This window comes from Streptopelia decaocto, assembly GCF_964273445.1.
Source record: "Streptopelia decaocto genome assembly, chromosome: 1".
Taxonomy (NCBI): Eukaryota; Metazoa; Chordata; class Aves; order Columbiformes; family Columbidae; genus Streptopelia; species Streptopelia decaocto.
The window spans coordinates 118,438,972-118,460,715 of NC_138663.1; the positions used below are offsets into that span (position 1 = coordinate 118,438,972).

The window sequence follows — 21,744 nt, forward strand, 5'->3', positions numbered from 1 at the left end:
CAAACAAACAAACAAACAAAACCAACCCCCTAATTCAGGAAAATATTACTGCTCTGGTATGTATTAAGCTAAAAAAATGTTCACTGTCTATTGAAATCTAAAAACATTCAAGGTACATTTGAGCTCTGTTTGTGATGTGAGATCATACTTAAAATTAGGCACACTGAGAAGCACTGTTCCTGAGTCAGGCTTTGAGAAGGGACTAGATAGCAGGAAATAGCTAGCTAGATAGGAAATAGGAGTGGAACAATGTTTCAATATTTTAAGTAGGATTAAAAAGACACTGAGAAATTATATTGTACTGGTTTATATTGGAGTTTGTTACACTATTTTTAAGGTGATATAGTCCACTAATAGGAATGCTCTGTGTGCTTATCAGTGAAACATTCTGTTTATCAAAGCAACTAATATACATTTATAGTCTTCTCCCTTCCATTCTGAGATGTAAAAATGTACTTGTTCATAAAATTTTAAATTTGCAAAATTAAAAACAAAAAAAGTCTACCCATCTTTACTAATTTCCATGTGTCTACCTTGTGGATTTCCCTTGTACTTTACTTAGTTAGGCAAAAATTGTGTGATGCTTTCATTACTAGATAAAATACTTTCAAGAATGTTAAATCATCAGTCACCATTTTTGCATTTTTTTTTTCAAATGAAATTGATAATGTACGAGTGAGCATGGTACCTGAAACATTACAAGTGAAAGACCCCCAATGAGGCTGTGGTCAGGAATCACAGCTTTGGAGATGTAGACTAGGCAAGGCTTCCTTCAAGGGACACATATATCTGAAAGTTTCTGGGCTTTGTTTTCTTTTTTATTTTTTTCATTTCTTTCCAAACAGCCACCTGCTCCAGAACAGGTTTTGAAAGTCATTCTTGCCTGATAGGCTCCTTTCTTACCCTAAAACATCTCTTGTATTTGTGAATCATGTAACTCAGCATAACCTCTGTCTAGGAAGACTGAACCACTTTTCTTTGTTTGAGGCAGTGGAAGAAAGGGATTTCAGAGCTCTGAAACATCTTTGTTAGATTTAGTTCAATGTTTTCAAGTGATCATGCAGAATGTTGGCAAGGATTAAGTGGTAATCACTGTGAACTTGCTTTTCAAAATTATGTCTCTGTTACATGGCAAGATAAATCAATAGAAAGACAACAAATGAAGTGCCATCAGATTGACTGAAAAAAATCAGATGCTACATAGTGATAGCAGTTAATAAAATTGAAAGAAAGAAAAAATAGTGGATGGCAGAATTGGTGTTAGAGAAAATATTTCTTTGTCTGTATATGAAAATGAATACTAGAGGTCTTGTCCTAAAAAGAGAGGATTATCTTCATCTCACTGCAAACAAAAGAAAAGTTGTTTTTTAGAATGTGAGGCTGAATGTTTGGAGAAACTAGGATCAGGTTTTTGATTCCTTGCACACAATGTTTGCCATTAATTAAAATCATCAGGAAAATGAAACGCCAAGGGTGGTTACTGAAGAATTTGCACAAGGAAGTAGGGAGAAGTTATAACAGAGAAGAGGTAATTAAGAAAACTTCTCACCATTTACAGATACTATAGTGGCAGAAAAAGAATTAGGTAAAGTATTCACAGTCTAGACAATAAACTTAGGGAACATCCTGCCAAGGCCAAAGGTGTGAACTGCCCAGTTGTATTTAGTGAGAACTTTCTGTCTATGTTGCTTACCCAGAGGACTCAGAAATGGGTTAACAACAGGATGCATCATCTAGGTGTCTCAAGAAGGAAAACTTTTCCATTTCAGAGAATGTTCAGGTGACCAGATATCACATATGGACTTCACCATACACTACTGCCCTCACGTATCCGATCTGCTCCAGCCATGCCATCAGACAAAAAAGACACATTAGTTATGCTCTAGAAGGAGCAGAATTGCCTGTCACACAGATAGGTGACATCTGTAGGGTCCAGTTTCCATGCCAGAGCAGTGGGAGTAATGATAGCTCCGCATTTCGGGCTGTTTCTGTGCTCAGATACAATGCCTGTCCATACAGACATGTACCTGCAGCACTCAGACCTGGCCCTTCACTGAAACCACTTATGTGGAGCCATCAGACTTTTCTGCTGGAGGTGTACAAAAAGGTTTCAAGAGAGGAACATCACTTCTGCTTAGCTCCTGACTTCAAGGCAGAGTGCTTTGCACTTTCTTGTACTCACTCACGAACCCCTGCTCCTTCAGGATGCAGATGCCATCACAGACCTGGCGGGGTTTTCCCCACAAAACCTGCCAAGGGAGCTGGGGGATGGGCAGCCAGCTGGGGAGGCTGGGTGCAGTACCAGCCCAGGCCTGGTGGCCGGCAGCCACTGCCCCACAGCAGGACCTGACGAGCAGATGGGCCCTAATTGTCTTCTGCAGAGAAATCCCAGAGCCTCGGCCAGTGTTTCAGGAACGGGCAGAAAGCTGCTGGTTTTCATAAAATCATAAATCTTTCATAGGTCACTGTGTCAGTGTGTGTTTTATATAACACTGTGAAGTGCCTGGGTGTAACATTTTTATGAGTGGAATAAAGAATAGGTTAAAAATTCCACTCTTCTCTCTCTCTTTTTTTTTTTTTTTTTTTCCCCCCACTAGCTCATTACTACTACTTTTCTGTGTTTTTTCAGTCTTTCTAGTTAAGTAGGTTTTAGAGCTCTCTGGAACAACACAAAAAAAACCTCAGAAGAACCAATAGTCAATGTTGAATACCTCACTTGATTACTTACCACAAGAAAAAGCTTTGGGAGTTTGACAGAAGAAACTAAATTAACTTCTTTGCCTCTGCCTTTGCCTTTGCCTTTGTTTTGTTTTTATTAAGACATTTTTCAAAACTGAAAATAGTTTTGGAGATAAACTGATTAATTTCTCTCTGGACTGTCTCAGTTTTGTGAGATTGCTTTTGTTGGTTTGCTTTTCCCTTCAAAAAGGGGATGCCTGTATCAAAATATATCTTTGAAGTCTATGCATTAGTTGTTAATAAACACTGGAAGCCTATGGTTAGAGTACAGAACACTGAGTTTTCATCTCTTTCTCCCTGGTGTGTCACTACTTAATCTACTAAGAGTCACAAGAATTTTTCGAATTTGCTCATTTGTTTTCAGCACCTAACACGTACTAAAGAGTCCCACTGCTCAGAGGTCAGTATTTCAAACAATCAAGTGAAAAATTAAGACATGTATGGACTATATTAAAATAAATCCTCACGATACATGAGGGAAATTTAACACATTCTCCACACCAAGCAGGTCTTTTTTTTTCAATTATTTTCCTGTTGGCATGGTGCACTGGAACAGAGTCTCTTTCTGTGCTTGCATAACATTTAACACAATGGAGTGTAACTGCTGGCTAAAATTCTGTAAAATTTAAGAAATTCTGAACACAAGTTGTACCACTGCTGCCTGCAGGTTACTCCTTTAGAGATTCTGAGAGTATCCTACAGAGGAAGATGTGACAAACTCAGTTACCAAGGAAAAATATATTCAAGTTCATTTGGTTAGCACTTAAATGTCTGATTCCTAAAGGTTTTCTGGATAAACAAAGCCACATGGACAAGCAGACAGGCCCTGTAATGAGCCAAGCTGAAGATGTCATTGTGACAACTTGTGCATCTTTTTGCAAGCTCATATAAAAGAATTTACACAGTATGTGCAAATATTTTGTATCTGAGTGAGCTTTCTATTTTTAAACTAGTCTTTCTTATCTGCTGAGCTTTCTGCGATACTGCCTACAGTGACCTATACTGTAAAACACTCCTGTAGAGCCTCCAATGACATCTCCCAAAGGATGCTGCAGAGGTTAAAGGAGGAACATTGCCTGCAGTAAGAAAGAAATGAAGGATGGCAACTCATAAAAGACATCAAAATGCTTTAAACAGATAGATTCTATTATTTTGTTTGCAGAAATTGAATGCTTGGATGAAAAGGAAGGGTTTCTGTGTTTAGACGCTTTCCATCCTTTTTCCTACAATATGTCTGGAGAATTTATTAAAAGCATAACAGGCAGAATAATAGTAATATAGCAATGTGCTCCTTCTTTTACAGATATATTCAAACAGCTAATAGGGTTCTACATTTCCCTTGTATTAAACTGCTTCTGCATCCTGACACAAATCAGGGAAATAGTCCTGAAGGGTGCTGAGCCTCCTGTCTAAGTACTCCAAGCTTATGCTCACTGTTCACCTATGGTCTGAGCTTCTGGAACATGGGATCAGACTTTCTGTCTGATTTCTGCTAGTCTAAGAGCCCTCCATTCCCATTTATTAACTCCCTTTCTGCCCTTTGTGGAGCATAACCAACCTTCTTTCCCAGTGAGGATTCCTGTGGGGCAGCAGCTCCCATCTTTTTCACAGTTATTCCGATGTTGCACTGGTAAAAAACAATATGTACACTATGTATACACACACACACATGCAAACACACACATGGAGCCACCAGGAATGCTGTCAAGAAAGGCAATCACTCAATTTGCTTGTAGCAGCTGACATTATCTGGGTTAATTCAGCATTGGCAGTATTCTGATCTGTGAGACAGTTTAACTGCATGCTTGTGTTAGCAATGTTAACATCATCTTTTAATTGTCTGGTTTATTTCAATCTGTTTTTAAATAGACTCTTGGGATTCTGTTCAGAGGACCAGAGATGTCTCCCCTCAGCTAAACCAAGCCACTATCATTGACCTCCACCCTTCCTCAACTTACAATATTCGCATGTATGCCAAGAATCGCATTGGCAAGAGCGAGGCCAGCAATGAGCTCACCATCACTACCGATGAAGCAGGTACGCTCTGCGTTTGTAGCATCTAAATCATACTGGGAATCATTGCTCTTTGGCATGAGGAATCTTTACTTGAAATGCTGCTTATGTTGCTGCAGTTGCATCAAAAGAAATACTGAATTGTTCCCATAAAACATTGTGACTTTGTAACTTCATTGTGCAGGCCTGTAATTAAAGCCATTCAGTGGCATCTAGTGGTCAAAGAAGATATTGTGCTCCAAATTTTCAATGTGGGATACTGGAAATGGCATGCTTATATCTACAGTTAGGCAACTCATTTAATAACTTTATCTTTTTAGTGGTGGTTCCTACCGTATGGGTCCTGTGGCTTTTCTTAGGTGCTCATATATTTGTATAAGTAAACAATTTAAGCTACCCCCATTTGAGAACATTGATCTACATGAATCAAATGTTCCATTGACTATTCCATCCCCCAATTCACCCACCATTTAGTTTTCTGATCACTTTATAAGTCAGTTGGCTGTCATTAATTAGTATCATCCCCCTATTCTTTGTTTCCATATATTCTTCTACATCATTACAGGTTTCTGTAGCAGAAGGAGTACACAAGCATTTTCGCTTTGATGTTTAGAGCCACTCTTTTGTGTAATGGAATTGCTGCCTTCCAGTGTCATCTTATTTTTATTTCTCAGGGCTAGCAGAAGTGACAGATGGAGAAGGACAGCACAGCCATGTGCGTGCTACCACATCCCAAGGCCTACATGTGACACATGACAGTGAAAAAGACTTATGGGAGAAAATCGAAGGGCTACAGCTCACTGTTTCAGCAATTAGCAATGAAAATGTTGAATGGCCATAAATATGTCTGCCAAGAATACATTGCAATTATATACAATCTACAAAGGTGTACAGTTGTGAGTAACTCAAGCAGCTTCAACACAGCCAAGAAACAGGGTGGAGTTACTCTGAAAAGTCTTGATCAGACAGGAGCTTGCTCAGTAGTATTTGAAAACACATTTTTATCTTGCTAATTTTATTTTTCCTGTTATCTTATGCTTAGTTAGCAATGCTTCCTTCTTTGGGGATTTTGAGAGGAAAACCATAAAATGAGTGTGTGGGTGACAGTGTCCTGGCAGTTGACCTAGACTTGAAATACTCAGTGAATGATTTTCAGTTTAGCTCATATGAATACAACTTTGCATTATAATCCTCACTCATTTTTTCTGTGGATTAATTTGCTACAATGAAAATATAGCCTTTTTCAGAAGAACATGGTTTTGGTTCTGAGAGGCTTTTTGAATAAGACCAGGACACAAGGGCTCACAGTGCAAGACAGAGTAAGCAGGAGACAACATGAGCTGCATTTCTTTTTTCACCAGGTTTCTTTTTTCATTCTAGTGGAAAGAAAATAATGAAGAATATCCACATTTTTACAAGCCTTCAGTGAACAACTTTATTAACAGTGAATAGTTTCTTTGCAAAATACTTATCATTTGATCAGGGTTTTTCTCTTTCTTTGTTCAAGTAAATGTTAAATCACTAGAGGAAAGAGACGGTCCCTTTTCTGGTCAGCATCATCTGTATCCCCAAAATCCCCATCCTTCTTTGTGTATATTCATCAAAGTAGAGGAATGGGTCTTGGATCTGCTCTCTCATTCGCCCATGCTTGAGATATTCCTTACTTACTGAGTTTTTCCTGACTGATAATTAAGTTGTCAGGATGAGCAGCTGGTCTTGAAATTAAAAAAAAAAAAAAAAGCTTTCCTATGAACAGGGTGGAACCTTAACATCACGTTTCATTCAGTTCTTTGTAACCAAGTTTCAGAATAATTGATCCTTTTGTTACTGTCTTTTAAGGAACAGTCTTTTTGGAGAAAAAGACCAGCAGTGTGGAACTGTATTCATAAGTCACTGATCTACCTAGGGAACAACTGGAAGAGAGGAGGTCAGGCTTAGACAGAGTATGTGATGTTTATCTCCTGGGTTTTGCTTTCACCTGGTGTACAATGTGCAGGAACATTATTTTTTGATCACTAATTACTTCTGTTCTCTGGTTTTATTTACAAGAGGAAACACAGAATAGCATGAGTACAGGAAGCAAGAGAGAAGGTAATGAGAAGGGAGCAAAATAAAGGTCCAAGAAAGATAATATAAAAACTGAATAGCTCAAATGATGTTGTTGGCAAAAGGGTGCAGATTGTGTATCACATATTACAGTGACCTGAGTCACCCCGCACTAGCTATTAGAAGGAAGACTTTAAAGGGTCTCTGTGGCAAAAGGATAGTCAAGCCTGGCATGATTTCAAAGCTTGTAGACTGCATCATTCCTTCAACACAACCACAGTTAACTCCTGTTTTGTAAAATAGACTGCAAGTACATACTTGCGCTAGCGCTTGCCAGAAAAATAAAAGCATTATGGCTGTTCTTTAATATTGAAATCAATAGAGGAAGCTGGGACATCTGGGTTTTCTTTCTGTCTTTCTCCGAAACTCTATATGACATTAACTATGTAATATGAATTACTTCCTATTTAAGATTTCACCATGGTATGCTGGAAACAGCTAACCACTCAGGTCCATAAACCTTTTGGGGGTCTTTCAAGTAGAAGTTAAGATTTTGTGGAGCACATTTTAAGCCTCATTTTTAGGATCAAACGCTTTGCTCAAATTCCACTACATTATAATGTATCTGGAGAATACATGTTTGTCTATGGGGCACAGAATCAAGGACAGAATTCAAAAATTCATAGATTCATTTTTGCCAGTGGACTTTTTCCTTTTCTCCTTCCTGTATGCAAGGGGAATGGAAATAAAGTTCCTTCAACCTTTGGAAATTTTCCATATGAAGGGCAGTCAAGAATAGCATAGATTAGGGCATATTTAACAACTTAAACATATCATAGGCTGTATTCTGGGTCTCTCTGCTTTCATCATTTAAAGCAAAATGTTCTGGTTCCTTTCATTGCAACTGTCATTTACTGCTGCTCCACCTCTAACAGCCCCATCTTACCCTTTTTATTGCTTTACTTCCTTTGTCATGCTATTAAACTTAATTTAATACCTTTTATTGAGGCAATATTCTGCATCAAGGGAACCCTCTACAGTAGCTTGAGATTACTCTATTCCTTTCTCCAGATCTATCTTTTACAATGATTTACCTCACTGAGCAAGCAATTTACTTCACACCTCTCTGTTCAGTCCCAGCCAGTTCTTGATCTGCTTTGTTGCTGCCCAGCTGACAAGCAGGTTCCCCTAGACTCAGGGCCTTCTTTTCTTCTTTGCCTTTAAAGCATCATGCACATCTTTGGCAGTGTATCAATAGAAAATGAAACTCCTTCTGACTCAAAGAGGAGCTGCAGCGTGCTTTTTCAATTTTTTTGTCTGATTTCCATACTGAGATACTTACACTGTGGACGGGGAAAGGGTAAAGCGTGTAGGTTTTTGTGTACAAAATATTTGATATTTGACTGAATGGGAATCTGCAGTGAACAAAGGGGAATCAACTGGAAAGTCTGTGACATGATGAAGTCCAACTGAGGAGCTTCTGTCTCACCTGCTTTCAAATGGGTTCTGTTGCCTTTCCATCCCCTACAGGGTTCTGACTGCTGAAAATATGTCTTGCTTATTTACAAAACAGAACCAGCATTGTGAGTATATTGCTAAACAAGAAAGGTCACTATTGTTCACTCTTATTTGCCAAGCTGCTGTGTTTTGGCATGTATTTCACTGTTGGCCAGAGAAGACACCTGAATAAGGAAGATGCTAGGCTGTGGTTTTGTTTGATGAAGCGGTACCTTCAGTTTTCCATGTGACATTGACTCAGTCCAAATCTTTGTGATGCTGATGTGTTAAGTTGGTGACATACCATGCAAAGTGCTAAATTCTGTGTGCTTTGAGGGCCAGTTTTGATCCATGTCTCTTCTCTCTTTGCAGCTCCTGATGGTCCACCTCAGGATGTCCAACTTGAGCCTATATCTTCTCAAAGCATTAGGGTCACCTGGAAGGTAAATACACACAGCCAAGAATATAGACTCTGACAGTATTTTGGGGCATCCGAAGAGGTTTCATTGATGGCAGTATTATAACCACTGTGGATCAGTTATTTTATACAGGAGAGACCTTGCAGATACCTTTCCTGACAAAACTTATATTGGCCATTAAGACTGGTGCATTTATGCAAAGAAAGAACCTTCCATTGGAGAGTAACAGCAGCAAGTGCTTGCCTATACTGAGGACAATAACATTTTCTTCTTCCTTGTGATTTCAGAGATGTGCTATGTGTTTGGAAAATAAGCACTATAGTATTTCACTGTGGTTTTGGGCAAAATTTCCCCAAACCATCGGAGCCTTAATGAAGGCATGTCTTCACAGGGTGACCAATACAGTGTCTCAGTATAGTCCATAGGAATTGATGAATTGTCATGGACTGTACTCATAGAAAAACTGGTTCCATTCCTTTTTCTAGATTTTGCCAACCACAGAACATTTAAAATACTTTTGATACGATATCAGAGGAACTTAAACCATGTTTTAAATGGCTTTGTGCTATATAGTGCTTGTACATTGTAGAGTACAGAATAAAACTATCTAATTACAGTAATGTAATTTTAATATGAACAGCAATTTCCAAATTGTATTGAGCAATCCTATATTTAAGATTCTGAAATATGTAATATTAAGTGCTGTAGTAGGGTGGTGGCATAATAGCCATTAATTTCAACAGTGATGTTAATTACTCCTGCAAATGTGCATAATGTGTATTTGCCCCATGATTTGGACCATTCAGAAGGTCAGGAGAGTAACAGTAAGGTGTTTCTTCTTAACCATATAAACAACTGTGGGCTGCTTTTTAATTTATTTGTTTATTTACACAATAAACAACCAGCATGATCTCCTGTCAGTTTTGAGTTAGTTCCTGAAAAGACAGGTTTATACAGTACATGATCACTGTACAGTCCAGGTGGACATATAACTATTGAGATGTACAAGTGTTACAGAGAGACCTCAGCTGTCAAGAGTTTTTTACTAATTCAATGGTGTTTTAAAAATGGTGCATTTAAAATTCTGTTTCAAAGAGACATTTCAGTATTAAGCTTCACAAGCAGCAGTCATTATCAGATGTCTTATGCACAGGTCTCAAATACAGTGCTGATTCATGGATTTTTGTCCACATCTTAAATTTATATCAGTGTTGGTTTTCATCAAGTGGTTTCCAAAAATGAAAAGCATGTGATCACTAGCCACAGGATTACCTGGTGGTTGAAGAGAAACGCAACAATGTACTTACAAACCATGGATTAAATGCAACACAGAGTCAGTGAAGCAAAGGAAGCAGCTACTGAAGCAATGCATAGTGTACAGTGATTCTCAACAGCTGAAATAAATGCTTAATAGTTTGTTTCTTTTTAAAGCACTCAAGAAGTGTGGCTGCCATCAGATTTAGTCAGCTATGACCTCCAAGCTTCTATGCATGAACTTCTTTTTATGGATGTATGGGTAGGGAGATTGAGAGGCTTTGCTTGCTTTTTAAAATTCACTTTGGCGGATATTTTCAACAGCAACAAGAGAAGTTAGGCACAATTGGTTCACTGCGGGAGTTCATAGCTGCCATTTGTGATTCTGAAGATTTGTCATTAAATTTTATAGATGCAGATATGTGCAGGCAACTACAGGACAAACAAAATTTCCACACCTATGTTTCAATAACATTGTCTAAATTATGGTTCAATTTGTACTTCCAGGACATTCCAAGTGCAATTTAGTGTCCTGATCTCTAAGTATTGTCTGGAGAGTAAAAGCATATCAAAGGAACAGCTGGAGTTTTATTCTCAAGATCATGTTTGGAATTTGACTTGTGAATACTTGTCAAGTAATTGTTGGTATCTAATATAACAATATAATCACAGAAATGAGCTATGTATTGAATACAAACTCCATTGCCCTGGCAAGCCTCATGTGCTGAGTGTAGAGATGGATTTTAACAACTGCAGAGAGCTTAAGGTGTGAGCTGCCTGTGACTTTGGAAATGCCTGCTTGTACCCATGCAGCATATATCCAGATCAGGAAACGTGAGTCCGTGCTCCCAGAAAGCGCAGACAGCAAAAGGCACCAGTGGCACTTGACCAAAATTCTGGTCATTATGATCTTTGTGCTGTCAAGCCCTTTGTGTGCTGAGCCTGAAAACTCTTTGCCTTGACTGTCATTGCTTTATCTGCTGGGAGGTTAGCTCATCTGATGGGTGCTAAGTTTCTCTGTGGTGCTGGACATAGTTGAAACCTAATTGTTTTCTTGAACTCAAATCTCCTTTGCAGACAAAGGTGAAGTCGCTGAGATGCTTTCCTGAAAGGCTTGTGCTTGTGTAGTCCTACCTTTACTAGAATGACAGTTTGTAACAGCTGATTAAGAAGTGCCCCTAATGAAGTCTCAAGCCAGGAGTGAAGCATTTAATTCCCTTGAACTATTGCAGTTCTATCCTGGCCAGATAAGTTTTAGTCCATTATTCAAAAAGGTACTTTAAGATGGTCCCACAGCCAAACTGTATTCTGGTCCCATGATGAGTCTTCACTTTTGGGGAAGTGCCTCTGATGCACTGCAGTGCAGATGGCACTTATTGCATTGTGCAATGCAAAATACTGGAGAATAAAGAAGTACTCATGAGATCAATTCTCCATTGTCATGGAGGCAACAAAAGGAAGAAAATAAACTCAGTAAGAACCTGATAATTTTTATTTTGGAGGCATGTGGAGCTTTTGCCATGAAAATCCATGATGACATTGTACAAAAGAGACTGCTGAGTACCACAGTTTTATTTAAAGTTGACAAACCTCATTTAAATACAGATAGTGTCAATAACAGCAAAAGGAGCAGAGAATAACATATCAATTATCTTTTACTTCATATTAAGTTCTATTTCTGTGACTTGCTACAGTCATTAATCTTCTTTAAAGTTTCTCTTAGCCCAGTTTTAAAAAATCCTAGTTAAATAAAGTTTTATAGGTCTGTGATCTATTTAATCCCATTCTTATGTGTTCACATAGAGCATTGGGTTTCAGATTGAATTTTTAAATAATACTCAGCACTTTGGATAGTTTAAAATGGTGTAGAGAGAATGGGAATTAAACGGAAATTCTCATTTAGAAAAGAGCATGAAAACATTCATTATTTTTTCTTGTAGTAATTTACAAGGAAAATGGACCCATTAAATTTAGGCTTGGGAAATATTCCTTCTCTTCTTTATGCATATACACATGCACACAACTATAAAATGTCATACTTTTAAAAAAGCCATTGATAGCCTATTTTGCAAATATTGGATTTTATGAGATAAGCAGTAAGATAATGAACTATAATTTACTTTTTCATAATATTCTGTGACTACTGACAAGGTTAACAATATTTCTCCCTACAAACACTTTGTCATGGGCAAATGCTTCTTCACTGAACTTTCTACCAAAAATATTTCTATACACAAAAAAGGCATATATATCATATATGATTTATTTATGCAAAAAGTAAATCCAAAATGACACATTTAGATAGTACTAACAAGGAACATTGGAAGTTTTGCGGAGTGGAACATATCAATGCTTTGTTCTGAAGTGATTATGAGCTTGGTTTATATTGTCTGATGTTTCAAAGTAAAAAAAAAAAAAAAAAAAAAAGTCAATATTTTATTTAAAGAAAAAATTACCTTGGCTTAAAGTTATTATAAAGATGTTTAATGAAAAATGCAAAATTTACCATTTCATTCCAATTCAAGATGAGAAAGTATATGATTGCAGAATTCCCAGTGAAGAGACTGTTCTGGCTATAGTCCTGCTCTGGAACATTTCAATCCATAATAAATGTATGATTCAGTTTTATCATTATGTTCCATCTGTTTTACAGTATATGTTTGTTCCAATATATGTGCTAAATGCTTCTGTGATCTATTATGTACAAGGTCACTTTTTCTTGGTATACATGTGCATGCTTTAGTGTATGTACATACAGCATCTTAATGTGTGCTGTACGTTGCAGAAGGCCATGTATGCCATTCACAAAACAATAAATTCACTATATTAATATTATGTGGTGTGTATGTGTTTTAGGCATGTTGCTTGTAGTTTCAGTGTGTGACGTGTGTTTGGCAACAACTTTTCTTCAAAAGCCACCTGTGGTAACTCGTGGGAATGTTCCAGTTGCAGCCTGTAGGAGATGCTTTAGATCTTGAGATGTGCAACAGTTCACATGCTAATGTTTGAGACAAGAAATGTCCATGCAGACTGTTAAGTGATTGCCAAGCTGTGATAGAAGCCAACATTGATGGAGAGAAGCGATGCCCTGGCACGATTAAACTGGTGCCTCCACACTGACACATATTTAGAAAAGAGACGATGTTGCCTAAAAGCAGTCCTCACTGTAATAACACTTGTTTGAGTTGACTGTCACTTTGTCAAACTGTTTGTCCTTTAGTCAATTTTATATGTTTGTATTATGTTAGTCCAATATTTTTCCCCTTCTCATCAACACTGACAATATTCATATAAATATGAGGTATGCAAAATATTATGGCTAGTAACAGAATTTCAAATCATTCAACTAATGAAACAATTCAGCAATGGAATATTTAACTATTCAAATGTGCTAAAGTTGTTTTCTTCCCAGATTGAATGAAACAGCTTTATCTTATGAAGATGTTTGAACCTCAAACAAACAAAAAAATCTGACCTTAGTTTTCATGCCATAGTCCAGCTTAAAAAACACACCTTTTGCAATAATGTAAAGATCATGAAGCCATGGAGCTCTTCAGAATAGGTAACACATTTGCAAACAAAGTGTTTTGATAATAAAAGATCTACATGTTTCTGAAGACATAGGGGCGGGGGGGGGGGGCGGGGGGGGGGGTGTTTGTGTAATCGACAAAACATAGAAATTATCAAACAGGAAACAGTTAAACTCTTAGATTCCAAAAACAGAGTTCTAATTCCTGCAGTGACTTTACAAGGTGCTCAAGATCTGAATCTCCTAATTCAGTCATCTACCTCTGAAGGTAGAGCACCATGCTTGCAGAGAGCTTATTGGTGCCAGAGGAACTGCGATAGCACAGTGGAAACTGTATTATTGCTTCAAGTTTTGTTTCTGTTTCTGAAGGCAGGAGGCATTAAAAAAAGGAGAAAATTGTATCAGCCATATCCATTCAGTGATACATTTGAAATACTGAGAATGTGCTGGTTTTTGCAGAGCAGTGATTTGTTGGTAGTGGATGAAAGGCAAATCCCATTCTGGTTTTATTAGTTCCAGTGAGACTTTAGTCCAGGGAACTACAAAATTGCTGAAACAGACAGGTTTTGTGGCAAAGAATGTTCTTCTTGAAAAAGTGCTCCTCAGTAGATTTGATGAGATATAGTAACAACAGAAATTGCTGCCCCTCCTAGTTTAAGTCATTGCTTATAAACTGCATCACAAAGACCTTTATATGGGTCAGTGGAATAGGTGAGTTGTGGGTATCTGGTGGGAACTTGAAAGAGGTTTGAAGGATTTGAAAGAGCTTTTTGTCCATGGATTATAAACTGTGCCTTAAAATTTTTATACTAATTATACCTCATATGTGTAGAAAATCAGACAGGAACATTATCACATATTGAAATTAGTCCAGTATTACTTGAATGGAATTGTTTACAATCCTTGTTTTACTCTAGGCTACATTTTATATTGCAGAGTGCAGAAATTTTTTCCACTACTCAGATACAGGGAACCTTGCACCAAGACTGATAAATATGGTACATAATAATTATGGCCAACCATTTTGTACTGTCTATATTCTTGAATGCCAGATATTGTACACCTTGTTCTTGTAGCTAGTCAGTATGCAAATCCCTGCTTTCCAATTCATTATTGCCTTCAGCACTCATTATCTAATCATCTTTCCACACTACACACTGAATGAACAGAAGCATATTTCAAAGCACAGCGTAAAATTTTCCTAATGCATCTAGCTGAATAAACTTATGTGACTGACTTCAACAGATCAATAAATGCCTTACTAAAGATTTAGCAAGTGAATGGTAGAGGCTTCTGGCAAAAAAACATGATTAGTAGTGAATGGTAGGCCTATAATGCAAATATACCCTTATCAACTCAACTTCGATTGATTAACCTGATAAGACAACAAAACATTATAACTTCAAATTATAACTCAAGAATGCCTCCTTATCAGATTTTTCTGTGTATGTGCCATTTAAAGGTCTTTCTTTTACACAGGAATGCACAAATTAGTACAAATTGCACCTGAAATGTATATATCATGGTAAAAAGTTACTGCTTCATGTACTGGGAGTATTTTTTAATCGTTGCCTAGAAGTAGACTTGCATTCAGTAAGAAAAAAACTTAAGTGGAACAAATTGATTTTGGAGACATACTTATGTAATCTTTCATATTCTGTTTAGGCTCCAAAGAAGCACTTGCAAAACGGAATTATTCGTGGATACCAGATAGGTTATCGGGAGTACAGTGCAGGGGGCAATTTCCAGTTCAACATCATCAGTATTGATACCACTGGGGACAGTGAAGTTTATACACTGAATAACCTGAAAAAATTCACCCAGTATGGCATGGTAGTCCAGGCTTGCAACCGGGCTGGAATAGGACCTTCTTCTCAGGAAATCATCACCACTACTCTTGAGGATGGTAGGTCCTTGGCAAACAGCTATCATGGGACATATAATTATTTCTTTATTTCTTTTTACCTTGTTACATTTATTGCTTGATTAGTAATAATTATAGTGGGGATAATAGAAGATCAGACTTAACAGGTGTTAGATATGTAGACAGCTGGATGGGAAGAGACTGGCCAATAAGCATGTACAATTTTCATTGCAAGACATGAAAAATCATCCAGGTAAATAACTATAACTCTATTAATGTGATCTGTCCTGCTGTGAATGATATTGACTAAGACCATAGCTTTCATTAAGATGCCTATTGCTTTGGTGTTTACACATTTTCAAATTTTGTGATCTTATCAGAGCTTCATAATGATCTCATCATAGCTTTGAGAAACTAAGAAGTAAAACTCTGAAGGGTGAAGTGATAATGTTAATTTTGTTGACTTTCTTTTGTTTTCAGATGTATCTGCTGTGAAACCTGGAACTCTTGTACTGCACAATCTCTTATCTTGTCAGCCTAAAGAGATATATGTTTTTTTAAGGATATCTAAACTAATGGGAAATAAATCATTGTTATTTCAGACAAAATTCAAACTGTCTAATCCAAGGAACAATTTAGATTTTTTTTTTTTTTTTCAAACTCCTTAAAAAGCACTTCTCAAACAGTGAGAGGGAGTCCTCTAGTGGAAAAAGATAATGATTCCACATTCTAAAAGAAGACAAATATTTTAGCGGAATATAAAAGCAAATAATAATGCTAAATGATTATGTTGGTCAGATTTTCAACTACCATAAATTGGCATCAGTGTACTGAAGTCAGTGCCAGCTAGGAATCTGACTTTTTAAACTGAGGAAACAGAGCAGGACAAATCTAAAATTCTCAAGAGCTACAGATTCTGAGGCATACACTTGATGAAAGGCTGGTGGTTTTCATTCACTTTAAGTGTTTTTAGGCCTAGAAAAATCACTGCAAGACCTCAGAAAGCAGTATACTCATACATGCATATATTTTCTATTATGATAAATATATTTTTTTTCTTCAGATGTAAGCATGCTTACTTTTCCTGGTAACATTTTGTTGGTCATTACTCAATTTTGGGGTCCCTCTCAGAATGAAAGACATCATGAGCTTTAAAAGCAATGGCAAAAACTAATACTGCTGTATTGCTTTGACACTAAATGGCCAACAAAAATGCCTTAGTATTGGCCAGTTTTTTTCCAGTTTTTCAAATGTCAGTGAAAATGTTTTATGAACATGTTTGCCCTTATTTTAGAGACACATAAGAATTGTCCAGAAAGATGCCAATTTGGCTGCAGATTAAAAAAAAATATATATGTATTTAAATTGCTTACAGAATATTATGCATATTTCAGCACTAATATACATTTCTTTTTCAAAAGAAGCAACAAAAAAAACCTATTAAAAGACTAGTCAGTAAATGGGGAAACAGTACATCAAAAGTCATTCCAGGGAATCAGCTGCACTTGCAGAAACATGTGGATTGTAGCAGAATAAAGGTTTTGCATTGTGAACAGTGTGTAACTGCTATTTAAATAATGGGTGGTAGGATAGCAAGGAAAATTGAAAGTGTAGCTGAAGGGTAAATATTGAATTGTATTGACTTAAAAATGGTGAATATGTGATTCCAGTGCCCAGTTGCCCTCCAGGGAACGTGCAAGCCACTGCCACATCACCAGAAACCATCTCTATTTCTTGGTCAACATTGGCAAAAGAAACCCTGAATGGGATTCTGCAAGGATTCAGGGTTATTTACTGGGCCAATCTCTTGGACGGAGGTGAGAGAAATCAAGCTGTTGCCAAGTAACAACCTATACGTGTCCTTTATACCATTTAATCTCTTCTGTGAAGACACTGTACTTCCTTTTCTCTCTGGTTTAGAGAAAGCTTCATCTATCTGTGAAGGAAGCCATTTTCTGTTGAGCTTTAAGGCCTTGAAAAGCTGCCTGTAGGGGGCCTCAGGGAAGGCTTCCACCGTGGGTTGCAGCACTCCATAGACCCACCATAGTACCTAGAATGACCTGAAATGACATCTTAATCACCAGGTCCAGCAGGTTTCTGTTATGAAGAATGCTGATATGAACTTAGAGCATACCTGCCCAGTCCTGTATTTTAATTTAGTTTGGTTGGTTATCTGCTTGCTTAGCTAATTGCCTACTTGAGAGGTGATTGTCTATTTTTTTTGACAGGATGCATATCATCTCCATAGCTGAGGGTAAAAGAAGGAAGCATTTTAGGAAAACGCTTGTTATTTTCATGCCAGACTCTTCTGTTGCACTTATGTTTTGTGCTCTTAGCATAATTCCTAGGAAAACAGACTCCTGAGCAGAGAATTAGTGAAATAATCAAAGGAGAAATGAGATACCTTACTAATCTGCTGTTTATCACAATGCTAATTCCTTTCTTGTAAGTTTAATATTAGTAGGTTTGAGATGCACATGCCTTTATTCCTATTTGCCCTGACGAATTTTCACAGGTCTAGGGCAATGAGCTGTTTCCTTCCTTTATTTTCATCCATCAGAATCATAGTTCACTCTCATATGCAATTGCCTTACAAATCCTGGCCTCTGCATGGCAAGGGGAACCGGGAGTGGAATGCAACCAAGAGGCCCATTGGAACTGCTGGTAATGTTAGATCCAAAAATATTTGGAAATAAACCAATAATTCCTTTGTACATTTAAAAATGAAGATGAAAAATATATGAGAAGCATACACAGAAAAATAGACATGCCGGACATAAAAGTAAATGTTTTCAGTGATGCTTGTAGTCTTTGAATCAAAGCCTAAGTAAATATTATCAATGTATGTTTAAGCTCTTATGTGATATCCTTCAACATGATGAAAAAGATGATATTCATGGAGTGCTTAAAACTGGATTTTCTTCATTTGTTCAGATTTATTTTCTGCCCTAAATATTTTTAAAGCTTTTTTTGCCATATGGATCATACTTCTTAGCTTGCTGCAAAAAAGATTCATATGAAGTGCATCATCTTTCTGCAAGTAAATCTGGTTTTACTGTGTTTAAGTCTATTGTTAGCTGATATTACTGCCTTCAAGTGCTTTGCAGCAACACTTGCTACATATTTAAAATAAAGGGGCTTTTTTTTTTTTTTCCTTATGAGAAATGGTCTTCCTCAAAACCAGAAAATCTTTATGAAGATAACAGACTTTCTCATTTTTGCTTTAGGGAATGTTTTGCAATAGTCTTTTCTTCTTATCTATTCTTTATGAAAAATCTTATTACTTGTAGAAATTTTTGATTAGTTTTCTTGTATTAAAAAAAAAATGCAAAAAAAAAAATTTGAAAATGAAAACTGAATCTGCTTTGCATGGTAAGAAGACAAAACACAAATGAATTTATTTTAATTTGTTATAATTCATTGTTATTTTATAATAATGAAGCATTATTTCTCTGGTACACTCTTTAATCCTCAAGATTTCCACAGCAGTTATCAATAGCTGGGAGAAGACTGAACTTGGCAATAACTCAGTATCTCTTTTATTCTGTAGAGCTAGGAGAGATAAAGAATGTCACTACTACACAGCCATCACTAGAACTTGATGGCCTGGAAAAATACACCAACTACAGCATTCAGGTGTTGGCTTTTACACGAGCTGGAGATGGAGTGAGAAGTGAACAAATTTTCACCCGCACTAAAGAAGATGGTAAGATGTTAAAACATTTTCCATTCCTATGCTTGTGACATGTTGGCATGTCTCAGGCTTTCAAAACAGTGCAAATATTGTACACAGACATGCAGAGTGAGATTTCTATCTGGAGATCTTGATTTAGGAACACATGGAGAGGAGTATGTGCCCACAGCTTTGAAAACATTCTGTTTCAAAGACTCCAGTTCAGGTGAGCCAGAAGTTTGTAGATAACTCTAATGATCTGAGCAAGTCTGTCTTTATTTTTTTTTTTTCAAATACTTCAAGATTTTATTTGAGAATTTTGATAGGGTTTGAGTTAATTCTTTTGAAGTAATTGAAAACAGGGAAAAGAGGAGAGACTATCCTGGGATGATCTTATATAACTTATGGATTTCTAAGATTTTTTTTTTTCCTGTATATTAAAGAAAAAAAAAAAAAAATCCTCCAAACACCTCTTCTCCAAACACCTCTTTCCTCAAAAGCAAAATGAAGATCAAAAATCTCCTGCCTTTGTTCATAGACAAAATTTAAGTCCTAATGGTGAAAGTTTAAGAGAATTTTAATCACACACTAGAGATTTCATAATGACTTTCTTGTAACTTTAACTATGGGAATCACTTCAGGTTGCCTCAGTAGGATGCAAGTAGAATTTCTGATTCCAGGAGAGTTTTGTCCCTAGCCTGTTAAATGCCTTGAAAAGCCCATGAGATGCACAAATGCATCTTTAGGTCCCTAAAATTTGAAAATCTAAATCAAGAATGTTTTGGCAGAAATAAAAATGCACACAGTCCTAGCAATGAAGTTGCTTGAATAATGTTTGATTAGTAAATTCTCCTGTGAGTTATGCAATGCTTTTTAAAGGGAACTTGTCAATTTTTTTTTTATTTTTTTTTTATTTTTAATGAGATTTACAAAAGTGTCAAGAGAGTAGGTTCAATAGATTAATTGACTTGATGAACATTTGGTGCTTTTTGCCAATAAAAAAATGACTTGATAAATGTTATTAATTTTTCCCAAGAAAAAATTAAGTCACTACTTCTAAAATTTACATACATTGTTAGGTCAGCTGGCCACAACTGCAGTTATATCCAGGGCATGAATTATAAATGAAAATTGGACTTCTAAAATTTTATTTTACATTATCAAAAGAGGTATTTGTTCCTCATTTTGTTCTCATGTGCTTAATACCTTCCATTCCTTTGATCAAAGCTGAATTTACAGCATAAAAAGTAAGTGAATGTCTTATAGCTGAGAAATTTGAGGAAATTTAGGCATATAGCGATGTTGGTTTAATGTAGGTCTACTTCCTGGTCTTCCTAGATGTAGATATCACTGAGATCCTGCATCAGCTTGCAATAATGGCTTTATTTAAAACTGTCTCAAGGTACCACACCAAATCTGAAACTGTCAAGGACAATGTGCTCAGCTATAGACTTGTGTGTCTTAAACATGGAACGTTAGGTCATTCTGATCCCGCCCTAAAGTCCTTTAACAACTACTTTGGAGCACCTAGGTCCTGAGTCAGATGCTCTTGAGATACCCAGTCCTTAGAGGTAGATGATTTTATTTCAAAGAAAAATCTAAAAAAATAAGGGAACTGTAAGATCTGCTGCTGCATTTTCAAGTTATTTTTTGTCAAGCAGATCCCAGCATGGCAACATTTCCTTGAATACTCTCTGAACACAAATGTTTTCACCCCAGAGCCTTGGGACTTGGACTTAAGCCAGTAGCAGGCAGGAGGTTTATCCCACGCTGCTCCAGGAGCTCAGGGAAAAGCTGGTCTCAGGGTGATAGAGTTCATGTCAGAGCACCCCTGAGGACAGCAAGAATGTGTCTTTGAGCAGCATTTTAGCCTGCTGCCTTATGTGTCAAATTAGCCAGCCAGTCCAGTGTTGAGGGACAACAAGGATCATTCTGGAAGAAATTCCTGAAAAACAACCTGCAGAGACAATCCTGGGGTCAGCACTTCATGGTGCATATACTGGAGAAGTCAGAACGGCTGTTTGGGAATGCCATGCACTGGTTTCTGTTGAGCTAGGAATTTGATGGGACCTGCAGGCTACCAAAACTTGCCTGGCTGGGTGCAGACATCTTGTTTGTGTGTGAGGTTCCATCAGCTTTTGGATTTGATCAGAAGTGGTGCCAATGGTACATCTGTCTGTCATTTGGGACAACAAAAATGTGGTGTACTTGCTCCTGAAAGGCTGCTGACACCTCACCTCTGCTCTAAAGAGGATGAGATACATCTTGGACACTGCTGATATTTACTAACCGTTCCTCCCAAATTTATGGTGATGAGGACTCCATAGCCTCCCTAAATATTCTATACCAGTTAAGAATCCACCATAATGCAATCTGTTTTGCTGCAAAATTATTTGGGTACTTCCCTTGATCCTGCTGACCAGGGAGAGCAACAGATAACTTGCTGCTTGATAACAGTATTTCCTATCTGAAGGGTTACTGTGTTCATTGCTCCCTCCCCCAACACATATAGCCATTCATCTCCTACAATCTGTCTCCAGTTTGCAACAGTTCTGGAACACTGGAAGCCCAAAATATATTTTTTTCTTTCCCACCCACCTCTTTCTAGTTTGCTTTTCCCTAATTCTTTTCATCTCTTTTCCACTCTCCCTTTCTGAGATCAGACAGGCCCTGAGATCTGGGAAGCACACAGACTCTGACCATATTTAGC

General features: G+C 37.2%; 1 protein-coding gene across 1 annotated transcript in view; it reads left to right on the forward strand.

The window, feature by feature from the left end:
- Positions 1 to 21,744, forward strand: part of DSCAM (DS cell adhesion molecule) — a 471,903-nt gene that overhangs the window by 366,682 nt on the left and 83,477 nt on the right. Inside the window, exons 15-19 of the mRNA XM_082049341.1 lie at positions 4,609 to 4,776; positions 8,668 to 8,738; positions 15,163 to 15,403; positions 17,032 to 17,178; positions 18,912 to 19,067. Of these exons, the coding sequence (XP_081905467.1) occupies positions 4,609 to 4,776; positions 8,668 to 8,738; positions 15,163 to 15,403; positions 17,032 to 17,178; positions 18,912 to 19,067 (783 nt within the window). The remainder of the gene's footprint in view (positions 1 to 4,608; positions 4,777 to 8,667; positions 8,739 to 15,162; positions 15,404 to 17,031; positions 17,179 to 18,911; positions 19,068 to 21,744) is intronic.